This window comes from Ahaetulla prasina, chromosome 2 (assembly GCF_028640845.1).
Source record: "Ahaetulla prasina isolate Xishuangbanna chromosome 2, ASM2864084v1, whole genome shotgun sequence".
NCBI lineage: Eukaryota > Metazoa > Chordata > Lepidosauria > Squamata > Colubridae > Ahaetulla > Ahaetulla prasina.
The window spans coordinates 239,996,276-240,016,145 of NC_080540.1; the positions used below are offsets into that span (position 1 = coordinate 239,996,276).

General features: G+C 41.9%; 1 protein-coding gene across 1 annotated transcript in view; it reads right to left on the minus strand.

Moving 5' to 3' along the window:
* CNTNAP4 (contactin associated protein family member 4) overlaps positions 1 to 19,870 on the minus strand; it is a 307,943-nt gene that overhangs the window by 12,505 nt on the left and 275,568 nt on the right. The window contains exons 18-21 of the mRNA XM_058172405.1: positions 7,040 to 7,279; positions 5,531 to 5,755; positions 3,936 to 4,069; positions 2,158 to 2,245 (exon numbers count right to left, since the gene is read on the minus strand). Of these exons, the coding sequence (XP_058028388.1) occupies positions 2,158 to 2,245; positions 3,936 to 4,069; positions 5,531 to 5,755; positions 7,040 to 7,279 (687 nt within the window). The remainder of the gene's footprint in view (positions 1 to 2,157; positions 2,246 to 3,935; positions 4,070 to 5,530; positions 5,756 to 7,039; positions 7,280 to 19,870) is intronic.

Consider the following 19,870-nt stretch of genomic DNA (forward strand, 5'->3'; position numbering starts at 1 on the left):
TATGATGTTTCTCAAACATGCTTCAGGTCAGGGGTGTCAAACTTTTACAACTTTAAGCATGGCTGGCTGAGGAATTCTGGGGGCTGAATTCCACAAGTCTTAAAGTTGTCAATGTTGGATACCTCTGCTTTAAATACTTATAAGAAAGCATTATGCTCCTAGTAGTAGAGAAATATTACTATCTGGGCTCAACCACCACTTTACTATGCACCAATTACACCAGAGGTGGGTTTCAGCAGGTTCTGACCAATTCTGGAGAACTGGTAGCAGACATTTTGAGTAGTTTGGAGAACTGGTAGTAAAAATTCTGACTGCCGCCCTCATCTATTCTCTGCCTCTCAAGTCCTAGCTGATCAGGAGGAAATGGGGATTTTGCAGTAACCTTCCCCTGGATTGGGGAGGGAATGGAGATTTTACAGTCTCTTTTCCCTGCCATGCCCACCAAGCCACACACACCAAGCCATGTCACACCCACCAAGCCACACACACAGAACCGGTAGTAAAAAATGTTGAAACCCACCACTGACTTACACACATACACATTCTTAGTTACACACCTTCACTTTGCTATATTGATCATCAGCACTACTTGATCAAAAATTCTACTCACACTTCTTTAGTGATAAAGCGATACTATTTAAAACAATGGACGTATTGAAATAAAAATGAAAGTTTGAGACAATAACAATTCTGAAAGCAAGTAAGCAGATGGGATCAGAAAGGTGCACAAATAACTAAACTTACTGAATACAGATGCCTTTTCTTCCATGAAACAATGACAGACAAAGCAAGTGTTTTGTTTGTTTGTTTATTTACTTGTTCAGTCTTTGAAAATTTCAAAAAAGCAAAAATAAAAAATCAGGCACATTGATCTTCTTTAAATGGGAAGGCAGCCCCCAGAAATTGCCTGCATTAATTTTTGTCATTACTCTTCTCTGCTTCAGGAAGAGGTTTTATTCAGAACAGCAGAAGCAGCTTTTCAAGGAGTAAATAAAGAGCCAGGGATGGAGAAATCACTTCTTGCCTGCACATACTGTACTAACCAACTGTTCTTTAGATCAAAGCCAATATTTCACATACTTTTTGAAAAAAGAAAAACAGGAGATTTGATATCAAGGAGAAAAGGAAAAAAAGTTTGAAAATCTGTCTTTTTATGTCTTCATTCCAAAACAACAGAACAAAAACAATAAAATTATCCAATCCTGAGTATTTCCATAACATTAATTTTATTGTCTGATTTTACAAGTCAACTGAGATTTCATTTGCTGTTCATATTTGATGTGTTCTACCGAAATACATTAAGCTTTAAAATGCAGATTAAGAAGTTAACAGGTAATTATTATTATTAGATTTATTTTTATCCTGTCCTCATTTTTTAAAATATTTGATCAACTCAAAACAGTGAACATAACTAATACTGTTGTAGGTGTGTTTAGATATGTTTCATGTAGCAAGTAAATGTACGAGACCGGGTTTATTTATTTTTTCTTAACTGTTTGCATTCTTCTGCAGTTTCATATTGTCTTCCTGAAATCAAACAAAGATGATTGATGGTTTGGGCTGAATATAATGCCACACACTTGGGTACCATAACTGTGAATTCATCATGTGTCTTTCAGAATCACATATCTCTTTATCACTCTCTATGGGTTAATCCAGTTAGAAGCAAAACTTCTAACTGACGTTCTCCACTACAGAATTGTTTCTCAACCTTACTGACTGTGGAATTCTGGGAGCTGAAGTCCACACGCGTTAAGTTACCAAGGTTGAAAAAGACTGTATTGTCCAAAAGGAAAGAGTTTTTGGAGTTGGAGCAACCCATTCATTGTCTTTCCCTATAATCTGAATGTGATTTAGCTTTTTTTCTTTGCTAAATTGTACTAAAAATGCCATGTTTCATTATGTCTGATTGCAAAATGGAAAAGATAAGTATGAAATTATTTTTAATGGAATCCACTTGCTCATCTTGCTAGAAGCACTTACCAGTGATTATATATGCACTTTGACAAGAATGAAGCTTCCACCTTGATTGTCACTCTCTGCCTAATCAAATGTGAAAAAGAAATGTTTCTCAACAAGATTAAGGTTATTATTTTATATCTATCTCTATCTCTATATACACATCAGATGACATTTTATCTTTTGCGCTATACTTACCAAGTATCTTTCCCAGAACGAGAGACTTGATTGTATTGAACTGAATATCTGAAGACAGAAAGAATTTCATCCTTTCATGCTGGTTAACCTTCAGTAGGTTCCCACATACAATTATGGGAGGGAAAAGAGAAATGGAAAAAGGAAAGAAAAGCCTGTTACTGGTGTCAGAACATTTAAGGGAAGAAAGCCATAATATTGTGTCATTCATTAAAATGAAGGTGATAGTTTCCTATACAACGTTGCATTCATCTTCCTAACGCCTTTTTAAATTAATCCATTTTGGTAGCGTCTTTTTATGCATTGTTAAGCTCAGTATAATTGACACAGTTTCCCATCTAAATATAAAGTTCTTACTTATCTGAAAATGAATGTGTGTATGTGTGTGTGTGTGTGAGAGAGAGAGAGAGAGAGAGGGAGGGAGGGAGAGAGAGAGAGAGAGAGAGAGAGAGAGAGAGAGAGAGAGAGAGAGAGAGAGAGAGAGAGAGAGAGATGGATTTCAGCAGGTTCTGATCAGTTCTGGAGAACCAGCAGTGGAAATTTTGAGTAGCTCGGAGAACCAGTAGTAAAAATTCTGAGTGGCCCCCGCCCCCATTTATTATCTGCCTCCTGAGTTCCAGCTGATCTGGAGGGAATGGAGATTTTACAGTATTCTTCCCCTGCCACACCCACCAAGCCACACCCACCAAGCCATACCATGCCCCCAAAGCCACGCCCACAGAACCAGTAGTAAAAAATGTTGAAACCCACCACTGGTGTGTGTATGTGTATGTGTATGTGTATGTATATGTATATGTATATGTATATGTATATGTATATGTATATGTATATGTATATGTATATGTATATATATAAATTTCTGACAACTAGTCCCTGTAGTTTCGTTGACATGGTTTTTCAGAGACAGTTTGCTGTTGCCTCTTTCCTAGATTTAGAGAAAGTGACTGGTCAAAGGCCACCCAGCTGGCTTTGTACCTAAGGCTAGAAATTTCTAAAACTAGAAATTATCATCTCCTGGTTTCTAGCCTGATGTCTTAACAACTGTAGCCCTAGGGCTATATCAATTAGTTTAGTTATTTTTATTTAAATGTTATATTGGTCTTCATAACAAATCACAAAATGATTTACATATGAAAATAGAATAAAACACAAACGTTAATAAAGAATGCAATTAAGCATTAAAATGATCAAATCAAACAAGTGACAAGATAAAAATTGTACAATATATATCCCTTTTCACCAAAACAGAAGATTAAACCATTTTTAAAAAATTCTTAAGGCCTTGATATGGAAGGATGATTTAAGCAATTGTAGCTGAATTATAGAAGATATACAATGATACAGATGTGAAAGCTTTAAGTTTTGATCTCCAAGCATTGCTCCTAGGCAAATAAATACAGCTCCTAAAAATCTTAAAAGTCAAGTTGGCATTTGCCAAGGAGACAGGTATCAAAAGTACTTGCACCTCAAACTCTCAAGATTTAATCCAAGACACAGTTGCATTTTGACTAATGGGGGGAAATGGTAATGAGATGAAAAGATTCCACATTTGTTTCCACCCATTAAATTACATATTTGCAAATGCTTTGTAAGAGTTAAAATAATGTATTATTTGCAAATAAATAGAGAGTATACTGTTGTTAAATAGCAAAAAATATATCTTAGCCAGAATTCTGCAGTTCATGCAAAAGTACATGAATTTATTAAATCAATACATTTAATTATTTTTTATGCTTTCTCTCTTTAGTGATATCCAGGTCCTTCGTTCTTTCTGGCATTACCTCCACAAATAGTTTTTCTTCCTCTCTTTTAATCTTTACACGATGAAGCTGCCCATCAGCCATACTTTTGAAATTCATACTAAAGATATCAGGATCTCGATGGCTATCTAGCTTATATCTGATCTGTAAACTTCCTAAGGGAATAGAGAATTCATTAGTTTCATGATGATACACAAACACAAACACACATATGAAAAAAATGTCCCGTCCCCCCGAAAACAATAGTTTGAATAACAGCTAGGTAATAAAACTGAACTGCAAAAGTAGACATGAAAAATAGGTCATTCATTAGGAGACATCATTTCATCAAAGGAAATAAGAGTGAGTGACAGCTGAAAAAATTACTATTGTATCAGGCAGCCAGTTCGGTTTAAAAGTGCTTAGCTGGCAAAATCTCTGTTAATTACATTCTGTTCTTGTAATAATTTCAGAACTGATGCCAATACTCTAACATTCATATTGAACAAGCAGTAATTTGCAGTACTGACAATTACATGTTTTAATATTATAACATTTCATACATTGCACATTAATTTTTTTAATGTTTTTGAAATGGCCACAGCAATTCTTCAAAGTACAGAAAATAAAAAGAGCAGTTACATGCAAAAGCAACATTTTGGTACGAATTCTTTTATTATTTCTTGGGGGAAAAAACAGCATTGTTCTTTCTAAACAAAATTAGTAGCTAATAGTATTGACATTCTTAAAGGAATGGATGATCTCTATTAAAACTGACCTATCATATTTGATCTCACTATAATAGGGTGATTTATATATTTCCTGCCACCAAACATAGAGCTTTAATAGGGTAATCAGAGTAGTGAAGTCAAGTATCTCATGGAGAAGCTATCATGTAACTGTGAGAGGGATCTTGGAGTCCTCGTGGACAACCATTTAAATATGAACCAGCAGTGTGCAGCAGCTGCCAAAAATGCCACACAGTTCTAGGCTGCATAAACAGAGGGATAGAATCAAGATCATGTGAAGTGTTAATACCACTTTATAATGCCTTGGTAAGGACACACTTGGAATGCTGCATTCAGGTTTGGTCGCCACAATGTAAAAAAGATATTGAGACTCTAAAAAGAGTGCAGAGAAGAGCAGCAAAGATGATTAGGGGACTGGAGGCTAAAACATATGAAGAACCATTGCAGAAACTGGGTATGTCTAGTTTAATGAAAAGAAGGACTAGGGGAGACATGATAGCAGTGTTCCAATATCTCAGGGGTTGCCACAAAGAAGAGGGAGTCGGGCTGTTCTCCAAAGCACCTGAGGGTAGAACAAGAAGCAATAGGTGGAAACTGATCAAGGAAAGAAGCAACCTAGAACTAAGGAGAAATTTCCTGACAGTTAGAACAGTTAATCAGTGGAGCAACTTGAATCCAGAAGTTGTGAATGCTCCAACACTGGAAGTTTTTAAGAAGATATTGGATAACCATTTGTCTGAAGTGGTGTAGGGTTTCCTGCCTAAGTACAGGGTTGGACTAGAAGATCTCCAAGGTCCCTTCCAACTCTGTTATTCTATTCTATATTAAACACGTAACATCCAAAGTAAAACTAATGGTAGGTTTGCTATTCCTATTAAGAATACATACCATTTTTGGCAAGAATAATTGAAAGATACTCCTTGTAGAATGAGTTTACGTAAAGAAGTAAGCTTGGAATCCGTGTTGTTCGAAAGTTCAGTGTGATCGCTTCTCTGGTTAGTGTCATATCAGGATGAAAAGAAGCAGCATGTGAACTGGAGTTCTTGGCAACATTGTAGGATTCTTGAAAGTTATATGTTACTGATGAACCAGCTCCAAAATATGCAGATATCTCTGAAACAACATTGTTTTGTTTTTAATATAAACTTGAAGTAAAGTATGCTATTTATTGTAACAATTTTCCCAAAAGAATGTTTCCCAAAAGAAAGAAATGTTTGCCAAAAGAAAGAAATAATAACATAATCATTATTATTTAAGCATTAAGAAATAAGAATGTAAACTCATACATACTATTTAAGAACATTAACAATAATTGTCCGCATGCTTTGGAGCAAGAATTTAAGGAAAGTAAGTTTCCAGTTATAAACAGATTAGTTACGTGAACTGTTTTTCTCTTGTACTTGTGTTTTTGTAGAACACATAATTGAATGACAGCTATGTTTTCATTTTCTATCATTCCAAAGTAATTGGTCTGATTATTTTACTTCAACTTCTTTTATAATAGTAGGGTCCTTGGTGCTCTCTGAGCTTGGTTGTTTTCTTGCATATATTTCCTTACCAAACTTGGTAACATCATCAATGCTAGTAGGGAGTGGGGGTTTGTTCATTTTCTATACTAATGGCTTTCCATGTCAGTAATGATGGAAGTGGTCTTGGTGGTTCCTTGGGCTATAGTTTACTGCTTGAGCAGGAGGTTAGACTCAATGACCTCCAAGGTCCCTTCCAACTCTGTTATTCCATTCTGTTCTGTCTAAATTGGTAGTTTTTTGATTGGGGTATTGTTTGCCTCTTGATTGCTGGTGTAATGTTAGGGAAAAAGTCTGGAAGATAGTGTTTGTATTCTTCATCTATTTCCAGTATTCTTTATTAAATTATATATTATTTAACAAAAACATAAAGACATAAACTACATATTAATTTGTCAGCATTTGAGAAAGCAGGATGGTTTTGGACCTACACATTGGTAAAAAGTCTATGGAGATTCTCAGTCATCTAGGTCATGGTTGTCCAAAAGGTGCTTTTTTTCAAGAGGCAACTGGACTTTGTTTTTCTTTGAAGATGTTTCGCTTCTCATCCAGGAAGCTTCTTCAGCTCTGACTGGATGATGGGAAGAGTCAGAGCTGAAGAAGCTTCCTGGATAAGAAGCGAAATGTCTTCAAAGAAAAACCAGAAAGTCCAGCTGCCTCTTGAAAAAAGCACCTTTGGGACATCGGTAAAAACCACTCGAGCCTGTCACATAAGGAGAAAAAAAATGTTGTCAGCATCTGGCGTTCCAAATATAATGTCAGAGAGACAGAACTGTATAATTCCAAGTGGACATCTTTTTAAAAAATGTAACACATAAACAATGCTTTCCTTTAATATTGTATATAAAATAAATTTACAATTTATGCTTGCCTTTCTTACAGAACGGCCCTGTGTAGGCAGAAAAAGTGCAATCACAAGAGAATCCATTATATTTCTCTTTGCATTTTCCTCCATTGTGACATAAGTTACCATAGCTGCTACAATGTCCAGGACAACCTGGCTTTACACCAGGGGTGACTTTGGCTCTTTCTTCCAAATCAAGAGCTCTGCCATTTAACTGTAAAAAACGAATGCATCCCAAAAATCCTTTCTGTCTTGATGCTGTCCCACCTGCAATAAATATAAATGTATATAAAGTTTAAGGACCACAATACCTTTGCATGTAAAAACACCTGGAAATCTTCACAAGTCACAAAATACGTACAAATGTTGACCCTTTTTGTCTTATAAATAATTACCATATGTTATTTATGACAGGCAAGATTCTTATAAAGCAGCAGGCAGAAAGATAAAACATATATTTATATTCTATCAGGATAAAGGAAAATATAGTAACAAAAAACAACAACATTTTAATTCTGTATTTTTGACATTAGCCTTTATACATTAACACTTTCATAAAAACATAAATGATCACACACCTGAATTGAACAAAGCATTATTATTTAAGATTTAATCTTCATTTCGATTCACAGTCTGTGACTGGTAAAAACTTAACCATTCAAGTCCTAACCAAGGACCTAAGAGCTATTAAGGTAACATCTGAGTATAAAGGCAGATCTGAGTAAGGCGGGTTTTTTTGTTTTTGTTTTTGCAAACGCAGAATATTCATGTCTAATAGATTCAAAATTTTCATGTATCTGGGCAGCCCTTTCGGTATTGCTCTGATAGTAATAGCACATAGACTTATGTACCGCTTCACGGTGCTTTACATTCCTCTCTAAGTGGTTTACAGAATCAGCATATTGCCCCCACAATCTGAGTCCTCATTTTACTGACCTTAGAAGGATGGAAGGCTGAGTCAACCATGAGCCAGTGAGGATCAAACCTCTGGCAATCAGCAGAATTAATCTGCAATACTGCATTCTAACCACTGTGCCCCCACATCTCTGGACATTGCTTCAAGGGCCCCTATTACTATTGGTACAACTATGGATTTCTTCCTCCACAATCTCCCAACTTCAATTTGCAAATCACAATATTTTGTTATTTTTTCCTAGCTGTTTCTCTTTAATTTGTCCATCACCCAATATTGCAATATAAATTGTTGTTGTTGTTGTTGTTGTTGTTGTTATTGTTATGATTGTATTGCATGGTTACAGTATCCAGGAGACCACAATGCTATTGCAGAATAGTAGTTTGGCTTGCCAAATTACCTTAGGGGACTCTTGTGTACTTCCTCCCGCAGGAGGATGAGCTGACTTTCCATCAGAGAGAAAGATAAATGGCTCTTCCTATACCCAAGGCTTCCTCCTTCCCGGAGCTGCCCCACAAACAGGCAGGGCAACTGGGAAGGTTCAGAGCTGTCAGGAATCTGACTTCTTTCAAAAAGAAGCTAATTTCACTACCAAAGTGGTACCTATCTATCTACTTGCATAGAACATTATTTCGAACTATGAAGTGCACAAAAGCCAAGGCAAATAACAGGAGTTCACCCTCCTACACAGTGATTGGATTTGAACTGCCAGAGCTGATTAAGCCACTGAGCCACCATACCTCTTAACAAAGCATTAAGTAAATGGCATGGAAATAAATAAATAATATTTCTCAAAATAAAAGAATACAATGGGCTATATTTAATAGTATCTACCGTGTTTCCCTGAAAATAAGATTTCCAGATCTGTCTCCCTAACCCTAACCAGAGGAAATGGGGACTGTCTGCGCATGTGTTTAAATATTTTTGGGAGGGCTTATTTTTGGGGAGGACTTTTTTTTGGGGGGGGACTTATTTTTAGTGCATGCACTCAAAAGCCTGTTTAGGCTTATTATTCAGGGAGGTCTTGTTTTCGGGAAAACATGATATGTTCATTCAATGGAAGCTTGAGTCTTACTACGGTTACCTGACCTTCCTATATTTTCCAGAAATCAGTTTCACAAAATCCCACCAGTCCCTCAGGACATTCTCAATATATAAATAATACAGATCAGTGACATATTCAGTTTTTTAAGGAAAGTATCAAAAAAGAAAATAAACATTTTTATTCCAATGTAAAAAACAGCCACCATTGAAATAATTAAGCATGTATAAAAAATAAAATGAAATGGAGAATGCTAATAAGCAATATTGTTACCTAAGAATTGGTGATACAAAATAGATGAGAAAGGAGTGAAAAAAATGATGATACAACATTACTGATGATAGCAAAAAGGAATAACTATATTTCAAGTTTTGACCAGATTTTATCAGGACAATTGCCTTGACATAACCCTCCTTTTTTAGATTTTTATCCTGCCTTTATTCTTTTTATAAATAACTCAAGGTGACACATATGCTTAATATTCCTTCCTCCTCCAATTTTCCTCACAACAACAATCCTATCAGGTGAGTTGAGCTAAGAGAGAATGAGTAGCCCAAGGTCACCCAGACAGCTTTCCGATCTTACTTTTTACAAACATGCTAAGTAGTAAACTGGGCAGTGAAAAAAAAAAACCCTAGGAAATATATTTTGACTATGCAGAGATTTGCACAAGCATTTTAGACCCATCATCATGACACCTGGTTCACCCATGGGAAACATGATGGACTTCCTAATTCATTATATTGACACATTCACCTTAATGTTTATTATATCTCCTGCTTGCTTTACATCACTTCTTTGAAACAACTGATGCTCTCAGGAGTTTCAAGAAAATAAATATTTATACTATTCTGGCTCTTCCAGGAAACAGCAGTTTCAAAATCCAGTTTCAGGAAGCTGGCTACAAGAGGTGAAAGGTAAGACAATAAATAAATAAGCAAAGAGATCCTATTACCTAGTTGTCAAGATCAGAAAAAGTTTAATTATTAATTTAAGTTACTGGACGCTAACTATTGAACCCAAACAATCCTTTAGGATTGGGGAAAGATTAGCAACAGGAAATTATTGATTTATTCAAAGAGCTGTTTCAAATGTACATGAACAAGGTATGTACCTGGTGAATAACCATTAATCTTTGCTTCCATTCAGTTACAGATAATTAACACATTCACAAATAATTGCAGTTGTAATTATTGTGTACCATTTCTAATTTTTCAATTACTTTTACATTATGCATTGATATAAGCCTTATACCCATGTAGAGACCGCACTGCACTCATTTTGTGTTACTACTTAATAAATTTACATTCCAGTGCAGTATTACTACCTCCCTTCACTCATAGGCAAGAAACTTCAGTGGAATTTTTAAAAAATGAATTAAGGTTTGAACAGTTACCAAAAATAGTAAAATTCAAGGAAAAAACATGAACAAAGCATTTTCTTGATAGCAGTTTGGTCTATGAAAGAAAACTAGACTTATTTCTCAATGCTGGAGTTGTAAAAAATCACATAAAAACACAAAGTTGAATGTCACCCAAAATAATCCATTTAATATCCAGATGTTCTTATTATCAAAATCACATTCCTATAGTAATAGCTATTTCTGTAATTAAGGGCACACAGAGATATATACCCAGCTGTTTTTAGAGGACACCATAAACACAAAAGCTCTTTTCCTTTTGATTTGATTATGATTAAACCATATTCCCAAATTACTCCATGTATGATGTTACTAAATGAGGCTTTGCCTCAATTGTAATCAGTCAAGACATTAAAACTAATATTTCGGAATAAACCAGATTTGTCTATTTAATTATGGTCACACTATACAAAATCATAAAAATGAGGACTTGACTAGATGCAAACAGAGCTGCTTACAGGGGGATGTCCAAATACCACTTGAAGAGTGGTGGACTTCAACTCCCAGAATTCCCCAGCCAGCAACTTACTCATATTTATAGCTCATGCTGGCTAGGGAATTCAGGGAATTGAAGTCCACCACTCATCAAAGGTCCAAGTTTGGATATCTCTGGCTTGTAGCATTGGTTCAATACCACATTTCCCCCAAAATAAGCCTGGGTCTTATATTAATTTTTGCTCCAAAATACATATTATGGCTTATTTTCCAGTTAGGACTTATTTTCAGGGAAGTACAGTACTAAATGCAATGATCTAGATGACAATCTTAACTGGGGTTTATTTTTGGGGTAGGGTTTATATTACAAGCATCCTTATTTTCCAGTTGAGTCTTATTTTCAGGGAAACGCAGTACTCTGCTTGGTACGAGTTTCCTGAACTTTTCCAAAGAATGATGCCCTCAGGGGTCTTTGAAAGTTTCTACTACATTTCAGTGACTTAGTGGTTGAAACAATAAATGTATATATATATATATATATATATATTGTTATGTATTCTTGTATGTACCTTTAAATATTTGGGCGGGAAATCAGCACGTTGCTGATTGGACGAAGCCGCCAGTAGAACTGTATAAAAGGAGAGGTTTTTCCCCCAGCCTGTTGCTGGGTTCACCCTATATTAAAGAGCTGTTGTCACTACCCTGGTCTCCAGCCTCGTTACTTCCAGAACATAACACTGGCGACGAGGATGGGATCTCGAGGCTAAGGAGAACCAGAACCGAGCTGAAGCACGATAGACCCGAACCCAGCAAACACAGGGCAGAAAAGCGGAGATGGCCAGTTACACTCCGCCCGCACCGTTTGACCCGGCTAAAGAGAAATGGGGAACGTATATGACCCGTTTCGAAAGCTTTCTAGAAGCCAACGAACTGCAAGGAGTTCCAGATAACCGCAAAAGGGCTTATTTCTTAAGCCACTGTGGTCCGGAGGTCATTGATATCGCGGAAGCCCTGGCAGAGCCAACGCCGTTACAATCGGTGTCGTGGCCAACTCTACAGACTTTACTAAAAAACCACTTCGCGCCAACGCCGTCCAAATACGTGCGGCGGTTTGAATTCGGAGGCGAAGGCAGATGGAGGCGAATCCATCAGTGACTACATGGCGCCCTAAGGAAAGCGTCCAAGGACTGCGGATACCGCGACCTAGACGAGGTGCTCCTCGAGCAACTCATCCGAGGTCAGAGACATCCGTTTGCGGCAGCTGCTAGCAAAGAGCAACCTAACGCTGGCCAACGCTCTGGACGAAGCCAGAGCACATGAAATGTCCACCCAAGCGGCGGAGACACTGCAAAAGCCTGTCCCACCAAAGGCGAGCGCGAAGCCAACTCCAGTGCACCAGGAGGAGGTTCAGACCGAATCCGACGGTGAAGATGAGGAAGGGTCTGCCGAACCGAGAAACGCGACAAAGGGGACCGAGACGAATGCGGAAGCTGCGGTGGTCAACACCAGCGCCAACGCTGCAAGTTTAAGGACGCGACATGTCGGCGGTGCGGGAAGAAGGGCACCTAGCTCAAGTTTGTCGAGCGGCCCAACCTTCCGCCGAAAATTCAAATCGGCCAATCAGAGCGGAATCGGCAAGGCGACCGCGATTGGCTCAAACAAAAAGGCGGATTCAAACCAAACGACTGTGGTCATAGGCGCGCCTCGACCAGTGGAGAAGAAGATCTTCACCAAACCAAAATAGAGGGAGTACGGTGCCGGCTCAAGTAGACACGGGATCAGCGATCACCATCATGTCCTGGGACACTTTGGCGAAGTCACTGCCGTCAGTCGCGAAGCGCCACCTGCAAGCACAACGGCTACGAGTCCACGACTACCAAGGGAATCGCATCCCTGTTCGAGGGACCACCTCCGTCCGAGTCGAGTACGGACCACACAAGAAGACCCTGCCCATCACGATCATCGAAGGAACCCTGCCCAGTCTGTTGGGACTAGACTGGTTTCGTGCCCTGGGCATGGGAGTGACTGGCATCTACAGAAGTGACTGTAACCTGAAAGACATTCTCTTTAACGAGTTCGAAGATGTCTTCAAGGACTGCCTGGGCAAGTACAAGGGGACCCCTATTTCCTTCAACTTAGACCCCCAGGTAGCTCCCATTAGGCTTAAGGCGAGGAGAGTCCCTTTTGCCCTAAAACCAAAAATTGACAAGGAGCTAGATAAGCTCATAAATCAGGGGATTTTGGTGCCAGTCGATCACGCAAAGTGGGAGACGCCAATCGTCACCCCAATAAAACCAGACGGGTCAATTAGAATTTGCGCTGACTACAAGGCGACGCTTAACAAAGCCTTACAGAAAAGCGCTTACCGGGTTCCCGTGGTGCAACACTTGCTGCACTCTTTGGGGCGAGGGCAAGTCTTTGCAAAGTTAGACTTGGCCCAAGCCTACCAACAACTGCCCGTAGACGCCCGCACAGCCGAAGCCCAAACGATTGTAACGCACAGGGGGGCCTTCAAGTGCACCCGATTGCAATTTGGGGTAAGTGTGGCACCAGGGCTGTTCCAAAACCTAATGGAACGACTTCTGCAAGGGCTCCCAGGGGTAGTTCCCTACTTCGATGATGTCCTGATTTCAGGGGAAAACGTAGAGGAATTGGGGGAGCGTTTGAGAAAGGTTCTGGGCATTTTCCGGACAGCCGGATTAAAAGTCAAGGTAAACAAATGCCAGATAGGGGTCGAATCCGTCGAATTCTTGGGCTACCGGATAGACAAGAAAGGAATTCACCCCACTGAGAGCAAGGTCAAGGCAATTAGAAAGGCTCCAGCGCCCAAAAACAAAGCAGAGCTACAGGCATTCCTGGGGCTAGTGAATTTTTACGCGGTCTTTTTAAAAAACAAAGCGACCGTTGCTGAACCGCTGCATAGGCTTTTAGGAAAAAATACTGTTTGGTCTTGGGGAAAGTCGGAAAATAGGGCTTTCGAAGCAGTAAAAAACCTGCTCTCAAGTGACAGCCTGCTCATCCAATATCATAACTCATTGCCCCTAGTGCTGGTTTGCGATGCCTCCCTTACGGGTGGGGCTGTACTCAGCCATAGACTTCCAAACGGCACAGAAGCCCCTATAGCTTTTTACTCTAGAACGATGTCCTCCCCAGAGAGGAACTACAGCCAATTAGATAAAGAAGCACTAGCCATTGTGTCAGGGGTGAAAAAATTCCACGAATATGTTTTTGGGCGGGATTTTGAAATCGTGACTGACCACAGACCGCTACTAGGGATACTGGCTGGCGACCGCCCAACGCCTGTGGCACTTTCGCCACGCTTGACCCGATGGACTATTTTCTTAGCCGCTTATTCGTACAAGCTGCAGCATCGACCAGGAAAAGAAGTGGGGCATGCAGACGCGTTAAGCAGATGCCCACTACCAGGGGCCATCGAAGACCCTACGCCGGGAACGCCCATCCTGCTTATTGACTCTTTGGACTCTGGCCCAGTCACATCTAAGGAAGTGGCTCGGGCATCATACCGGGACATTATGTTAAGGACTGTACTCGGTTGGGTACAAAGAGGGTGGCCCGCTGCGCCGGGCGAACGCTTTAAGGAATTTGTTAAAAAACGGGATGAGCTCTCGGCTCAAGGGGGGTGCCTGTTATGGGGTGATCGTGTGGTAATCCCCGATAAACTAAGGGGAAAGGTACTGGACCTCCTCCACGAGGGCCACCCAGGGATCGTCCGGATGAAGGGGCTAGCGAGAAGCTATGTGTGGTGGCCACTCATGGACTCAGAGATTGCTGAGAGGGTAGGGAAATGCCAGGCTTGCCAAGAGTCCAGACCCCTACCCCCAACGGCCCCAGTCAGGGAATGGGAAAACCCCAAGGGCCCTGGTCAAGAATCCACATTGATTTTGCTGGCCCTTTCCATGGCCAAACTTTCCTAGTGGTTGTCGACGCATTCTCTAAATGGTTGGAGATCATACTCATGAAATCCACTACGGCCGAGGCAGTAATCGCAGCCCTGCGCCACTTATTCGCAACCCACGGGTTGCCTGACACTCTGGTGTCCGACAACGGGCCGCAATTCACGGCAGCCCAATTGAAGAATACTTGGCAGAGGAGGGCATCCGACATGCCCCCTCTGCGCCTTTCCACCCTGCGTCGAATGGCCTTGCAGAGCGTTCCGTCCGGAGCGCTAAGGAGGCATTGTCCAGGCTCAAGCCAGGTGACTGGCAAACAAAGATAGACTTCTTTCTGGCCGTTCAGCACAGAACCCCAAGCACTACTACAGGCAGAAGCCCAGCCGAATTATTGATGGGACGGAAACTCCGGTGCCCACTTGACCGTTTGACTCCCCATTACACACCAGAGGGTTACAAGGGGGAAATAGACAAAACAAGGGAATTGGGCATAGGCGACCGAGTGTGGGCCCGCAACTACGGGGACGGCCCAAGTTGGCTCGCAGGGCAAATAATAAAAGCAACCGGCCCAAAGTCATACTTGGTCGAATTACAAGACAACCGAGTATGGAGGCGCCACATAGATCAGATAAGGAGACGAATAACTGAACAAACTAAGCCACAGGAAACAAATTATGACCCCTCCTTATTTGAACCCATAGCTGACCATGACCCGGGGGAGGCGCAAGACTTAGCTGAGGTCCCGGAGGTCCAGCGGTTCCCGAGGGAAACGACAGGGAAAATTACAAAAGTAATCCAGGGCCGGATGGCCAAGAAAAAGAATCTGCAAATAATCCAGGGCCCGATGGCCTAGAGAAAGAGCTGGGAGGAGAAAACAGACCCTCCGAACAGCTCAAAACACCACCCAGGACTGAACCGCGCAGGTCTGAAAGAACTAGGAGACGCCCAGGTTATTTGCGTGACTACGTCGAAAAATAACATGTAAATAAAATGCAAATAGAGGCAAAGTGTTTTCTGGGAGGGGAGGAGTGTTATGTATTCTTGTATGTACCTTTAAATATTTGGGCGGGAAATCAGCACGGGTGTTTGTATATAGGTCTTTGGTTGTTCGGGTTTTCTCCCGTGTAAGATTGGAAGTGTCTTGGCGACGTTTCGACGAAGTCTCATTCGTCATCTTCAGGCTTCAGCTTCGTGCTTCTGGGAGCAATGTGTGATCGCAGCTGTTTCTTCCTTTTAACTGCTAGTGGGGGTTTGAACTGATTGGGTGGGAGCTTGGCTGTGCTCTGATTGGATGGGGGTTTTTCTGTGCTCTGATTGGCTGGGGGTGTGTCCTGTGTTGGTGGGGGCTTGGTTGTGCTCAGAGGTTTTCACGGGTGTTTGTATATAGGTCTTTGGTTGTTCGGATCACACATTGCTCCCAGAAGCACGACAGGGCAAAGATAGTTTTCTTACTAAACTCATTGCCTGGTTTTCCTTCTACAGCAATTTATTTATTTAATTATTTTTCTCACTCTTTTATTGGTCATCAAACACAGAGACAACATTCTCACTGAAGATCATGGTATAGCCAGCAAGTACACAGCCTGCATTCCAAATCATGTACCCATTGGGAGATATATTTTTCCCCCTTGCCATTTATCTTTCTCCCAAGCACTTTCACTGTGCAGCTGAAATCAGAAAAATTACATGCATACCCAAACAGAAGTACTTGTAGAGTTTCGTTTCTGCCATGTCTGCTTATGATAAACAATGTGGGAGATCCACCTCTACATATAGCTATCCTACATCATACGTATGTAGGTGTTCTGTCCCTCCCCCCAACTCCCCTAAGAAAGCACACCAGCCAAGGGCCATCTGCCAGCAATTTATTTACACTTGGCTGGGTTTTCTTTGGCAGCAAAAAGTTTTGGCAACGTTTCTTCACGTGCCTGCCAAGTCTCTATCAAGTAGCAGCGTACTGACAGACCATTGCCAGGGCAAGCAGGAGTCTGCAGGATGATCAAACAGTTACTCACGAAGAAATCCCAACCTTCAGTCCAAAAGCTGACAGTAGCTCACACGAAGCAGTCCAAGAGCTAGTAGCTTGTAGTTTTGTCCGACACAAGCGTCTACGGAGCAATTCCCCCTGCTTTTATCCCCTGTGGGGTGTGGCTCCATGACTAAGCACTCCCTGGGCCTGCCACACCTCTTCCTCTGCTGCACGCACTTATCTCGGCATCACTGTCTTGGATCGAGCCAAGATTAATCCTCAGCAGCTGGCACTTGGGGCGTTGCCAGGGAGGAGGAGGAGGGGTTGGGGAAAGAGGCCTTGTCAGCTCCTCCTCCTGGCCTGCAGCTGGAACTTGGGGCAGTGCCAGCGAGGAGGGTCCTGGTGAGGGAAGCCCTGCTGGCTCCTCTTCCTCACTCTCCAAGTCACTCTCCTCCATGAGGGCAGGCTCAGGGGCCGGAGCCACAACAGTAGGAGAGGCTCATTCACTCTCAAAAAGCCATTCTCTAACTCAACAATAGACCTATTCCAGTCTCTACCCCCTTATTCTTTGCATCATAAGGTTGTAAGGGACCTAAGAAAGCATCAGATCCAACTCTGTTCTCTGTATCGTCCCTGATAGATGACTATCCTGTTTCAAAAAACTTCAGTAAAGGGGAAGAAACCACCTCATGCAACAACCTGTTTCACTGACTGACAGCTCTTACTGTCAAGAAGGTCTTCATAATTGTTAATGAATTGTTAATGCTTCCCTACGACCTTGAAAGAGGCTGTGGTGAGAGCCCTCCTCAAGAAGCCCTCCCTGGATCCAGCTGTTTTATCGAACTACTGTCCAGTCTCCAACCTTCGTTTTGTGGCGAAGGTTATTGAGAGTGTGGTAGCGCATCAGCTTCCTGAGTACCTGGATGAAACTGTCTATCTGGACCCGTTCCAGTCCGGCTTCCGGCCTAGGTACAGCACTGAAACGGCTTTGGTCGCGTTGGTGGATGATCTTAGGAGGGCCCGGGACAGAGGCTGTTCTTCTGTCCTGGTCCTATTAGATCTTTCAGTGGCTTTTGATACCATTGACCATGGTATCTTGCTGCGGTGGCTGGAGGGGCTGGGAGTGGGAGGCACCATTTTTCGGTGGTTCTCCTCCTTCCTCTCTGACCGGTCGCAGACGGTGTTGGCAGGGGGTCAGAGATCGACCGCGAGGCGCCTTTTATGTGGGGTGCCCCAGGGGTCGGTTCTCTCACCTCTCCTGTTCAATATCTATATGAAGCCACTGGGCGAGATCATCCGTGGTTTTGGGGTGCGGTGTCATCTGTACGCTGATGATACGCAGTTGTACATTTCCACCCCTAACCATCCCAGCGAAGCTATTGAGGTGATGTCCCGTTGTCTGGAGGCCGTGCGGGTCTGGATGGGGAAAAACAGGCTCTGACTCAACCCCACCAAGACCGAGTGGCTGTGGATGCCAGCGTCCCGGTATAATCAGCTGAGGCCATCGCTGTCTGTGGGGGATAAGTCATTGGCCCCCACAGAGAAGGTCCGCAATCTGGGCGTCCTTATGGATGCACGACTGTCATTAGAAGAGCATTTGACGGCCGTCACCAGGGGAGCTTTTTATCAGGTCCGCCTGATACGCCAGTTGCGTCCCTTCTTACACCGGGATTCCTTGTGCACAGTCACTCATGCCCTCGTCACTTCCCGTCTGGACTACTGCAATGCTCTCTACATGGGGCTTCCCTTGAAGAGCACCCGAAGACTTCAATTAGTTCAGAATGTGGCCGCGCGGGTGATAGAGGGAGCGACTCGTTGCTCCAATATAACACCTCTCCTGCGCAGGCTGCACTGGTTTCCAGTGGTCTTTCGGGTGCAATTCAAGGTGTTAGTTACCACCTTTAAAACGCTCCATGGCATAGGACCGGGTTACTTACGGGATCGCCTGCTGCTACCGGCGATCTCCCATCGACCAGTGCACTCCCATAGGGAGGTTCTCCTTGGGGTGCCGTCGGCCAGTCAATGTCGGCTGGCGACACCCAAGGGGGAGGGCCTTCTCTGTGGGGGCACCAACCCTCTGGAACACGCTACCACCAGGTATCCATCAGCTCCCTGATCTTCGGACCTTTTGACGCGAGCTGAAAACATTTCTGTTTCACCGTGCAGGACTGGCCTAGTGGGGTTTTAATAAGGGGTTTTATTGGTTTTAAGTTCTTCAATCAACTCTAAATTTTCCTTTGTATTAATTGATTTTACTTTGACTGTAAACCGCCTGAGTCCTTTGGGAGAAGGGCGGTATAGAAATCGAAACAACAACAACAACAACAACAACAACAACAACAACAATAATAATAATAATGATGATGATGATGTTTCATCTGTATCTACATTTTTGACGTTTCATCCCATTGCTTCTAGTCTTACCCTGTGGAGTTAGTGAGAATAAATATGAACTATATACAATGTAACCGCCCTTCAGAGATTTGAAGACAGCTCTCACCCTCTCTCCCTCATTCAACCTTCCTTTCTGAAATGCAAAATACCTACAGTAGGTCTGTTAATTGTTCCTTGCAGGAGTTTCCTGTCCTTTCAGCAACCTGGTAGTTCTTTTCTCGACTTGCTTCAGTTTATCAATGCCCTTCTTAAACTGTGGTGTGCATAACAGAACACAATACTCCAAGTGAGGCCTGACTGAAACAGGGAAGACCAGGGTGACTACTTCTGCCACCCTGTGCAAGTGATCTTAATTAAAATTCAGATGTTCAACTCAATATTTGCAAGAAGTGATACTATTTTCCTTGTCCATCTTTTCAATTCATTTCCATTTTCTAATTTTGAATAGATGGGCAGCAATAGAGAAATGTTTCCTCTTTGCCAAGCGGTCACACATCTCTCTCTCTAAAATTTTATTTTGTGTATACTCCTTTCTTTCAGTGGATAAGTGGGAAGTTGTGATCCTGTACCTGCCAGGATCATGATCACTAGGAAAGACACTGATATCTCTGGAGTGGATTATCCTTCTGAATGGTTTTGTTGGCAACCCCGATTTGTGTATTGCAAAAAAAATTGAGAAATCAGTTTGCTGAAAGTGATATTATATGATTTGCTTTCCCCTTCTTAACATACACCCAATTTGCTTCAAAGTTAGATCAATACTATGGTTAAGCA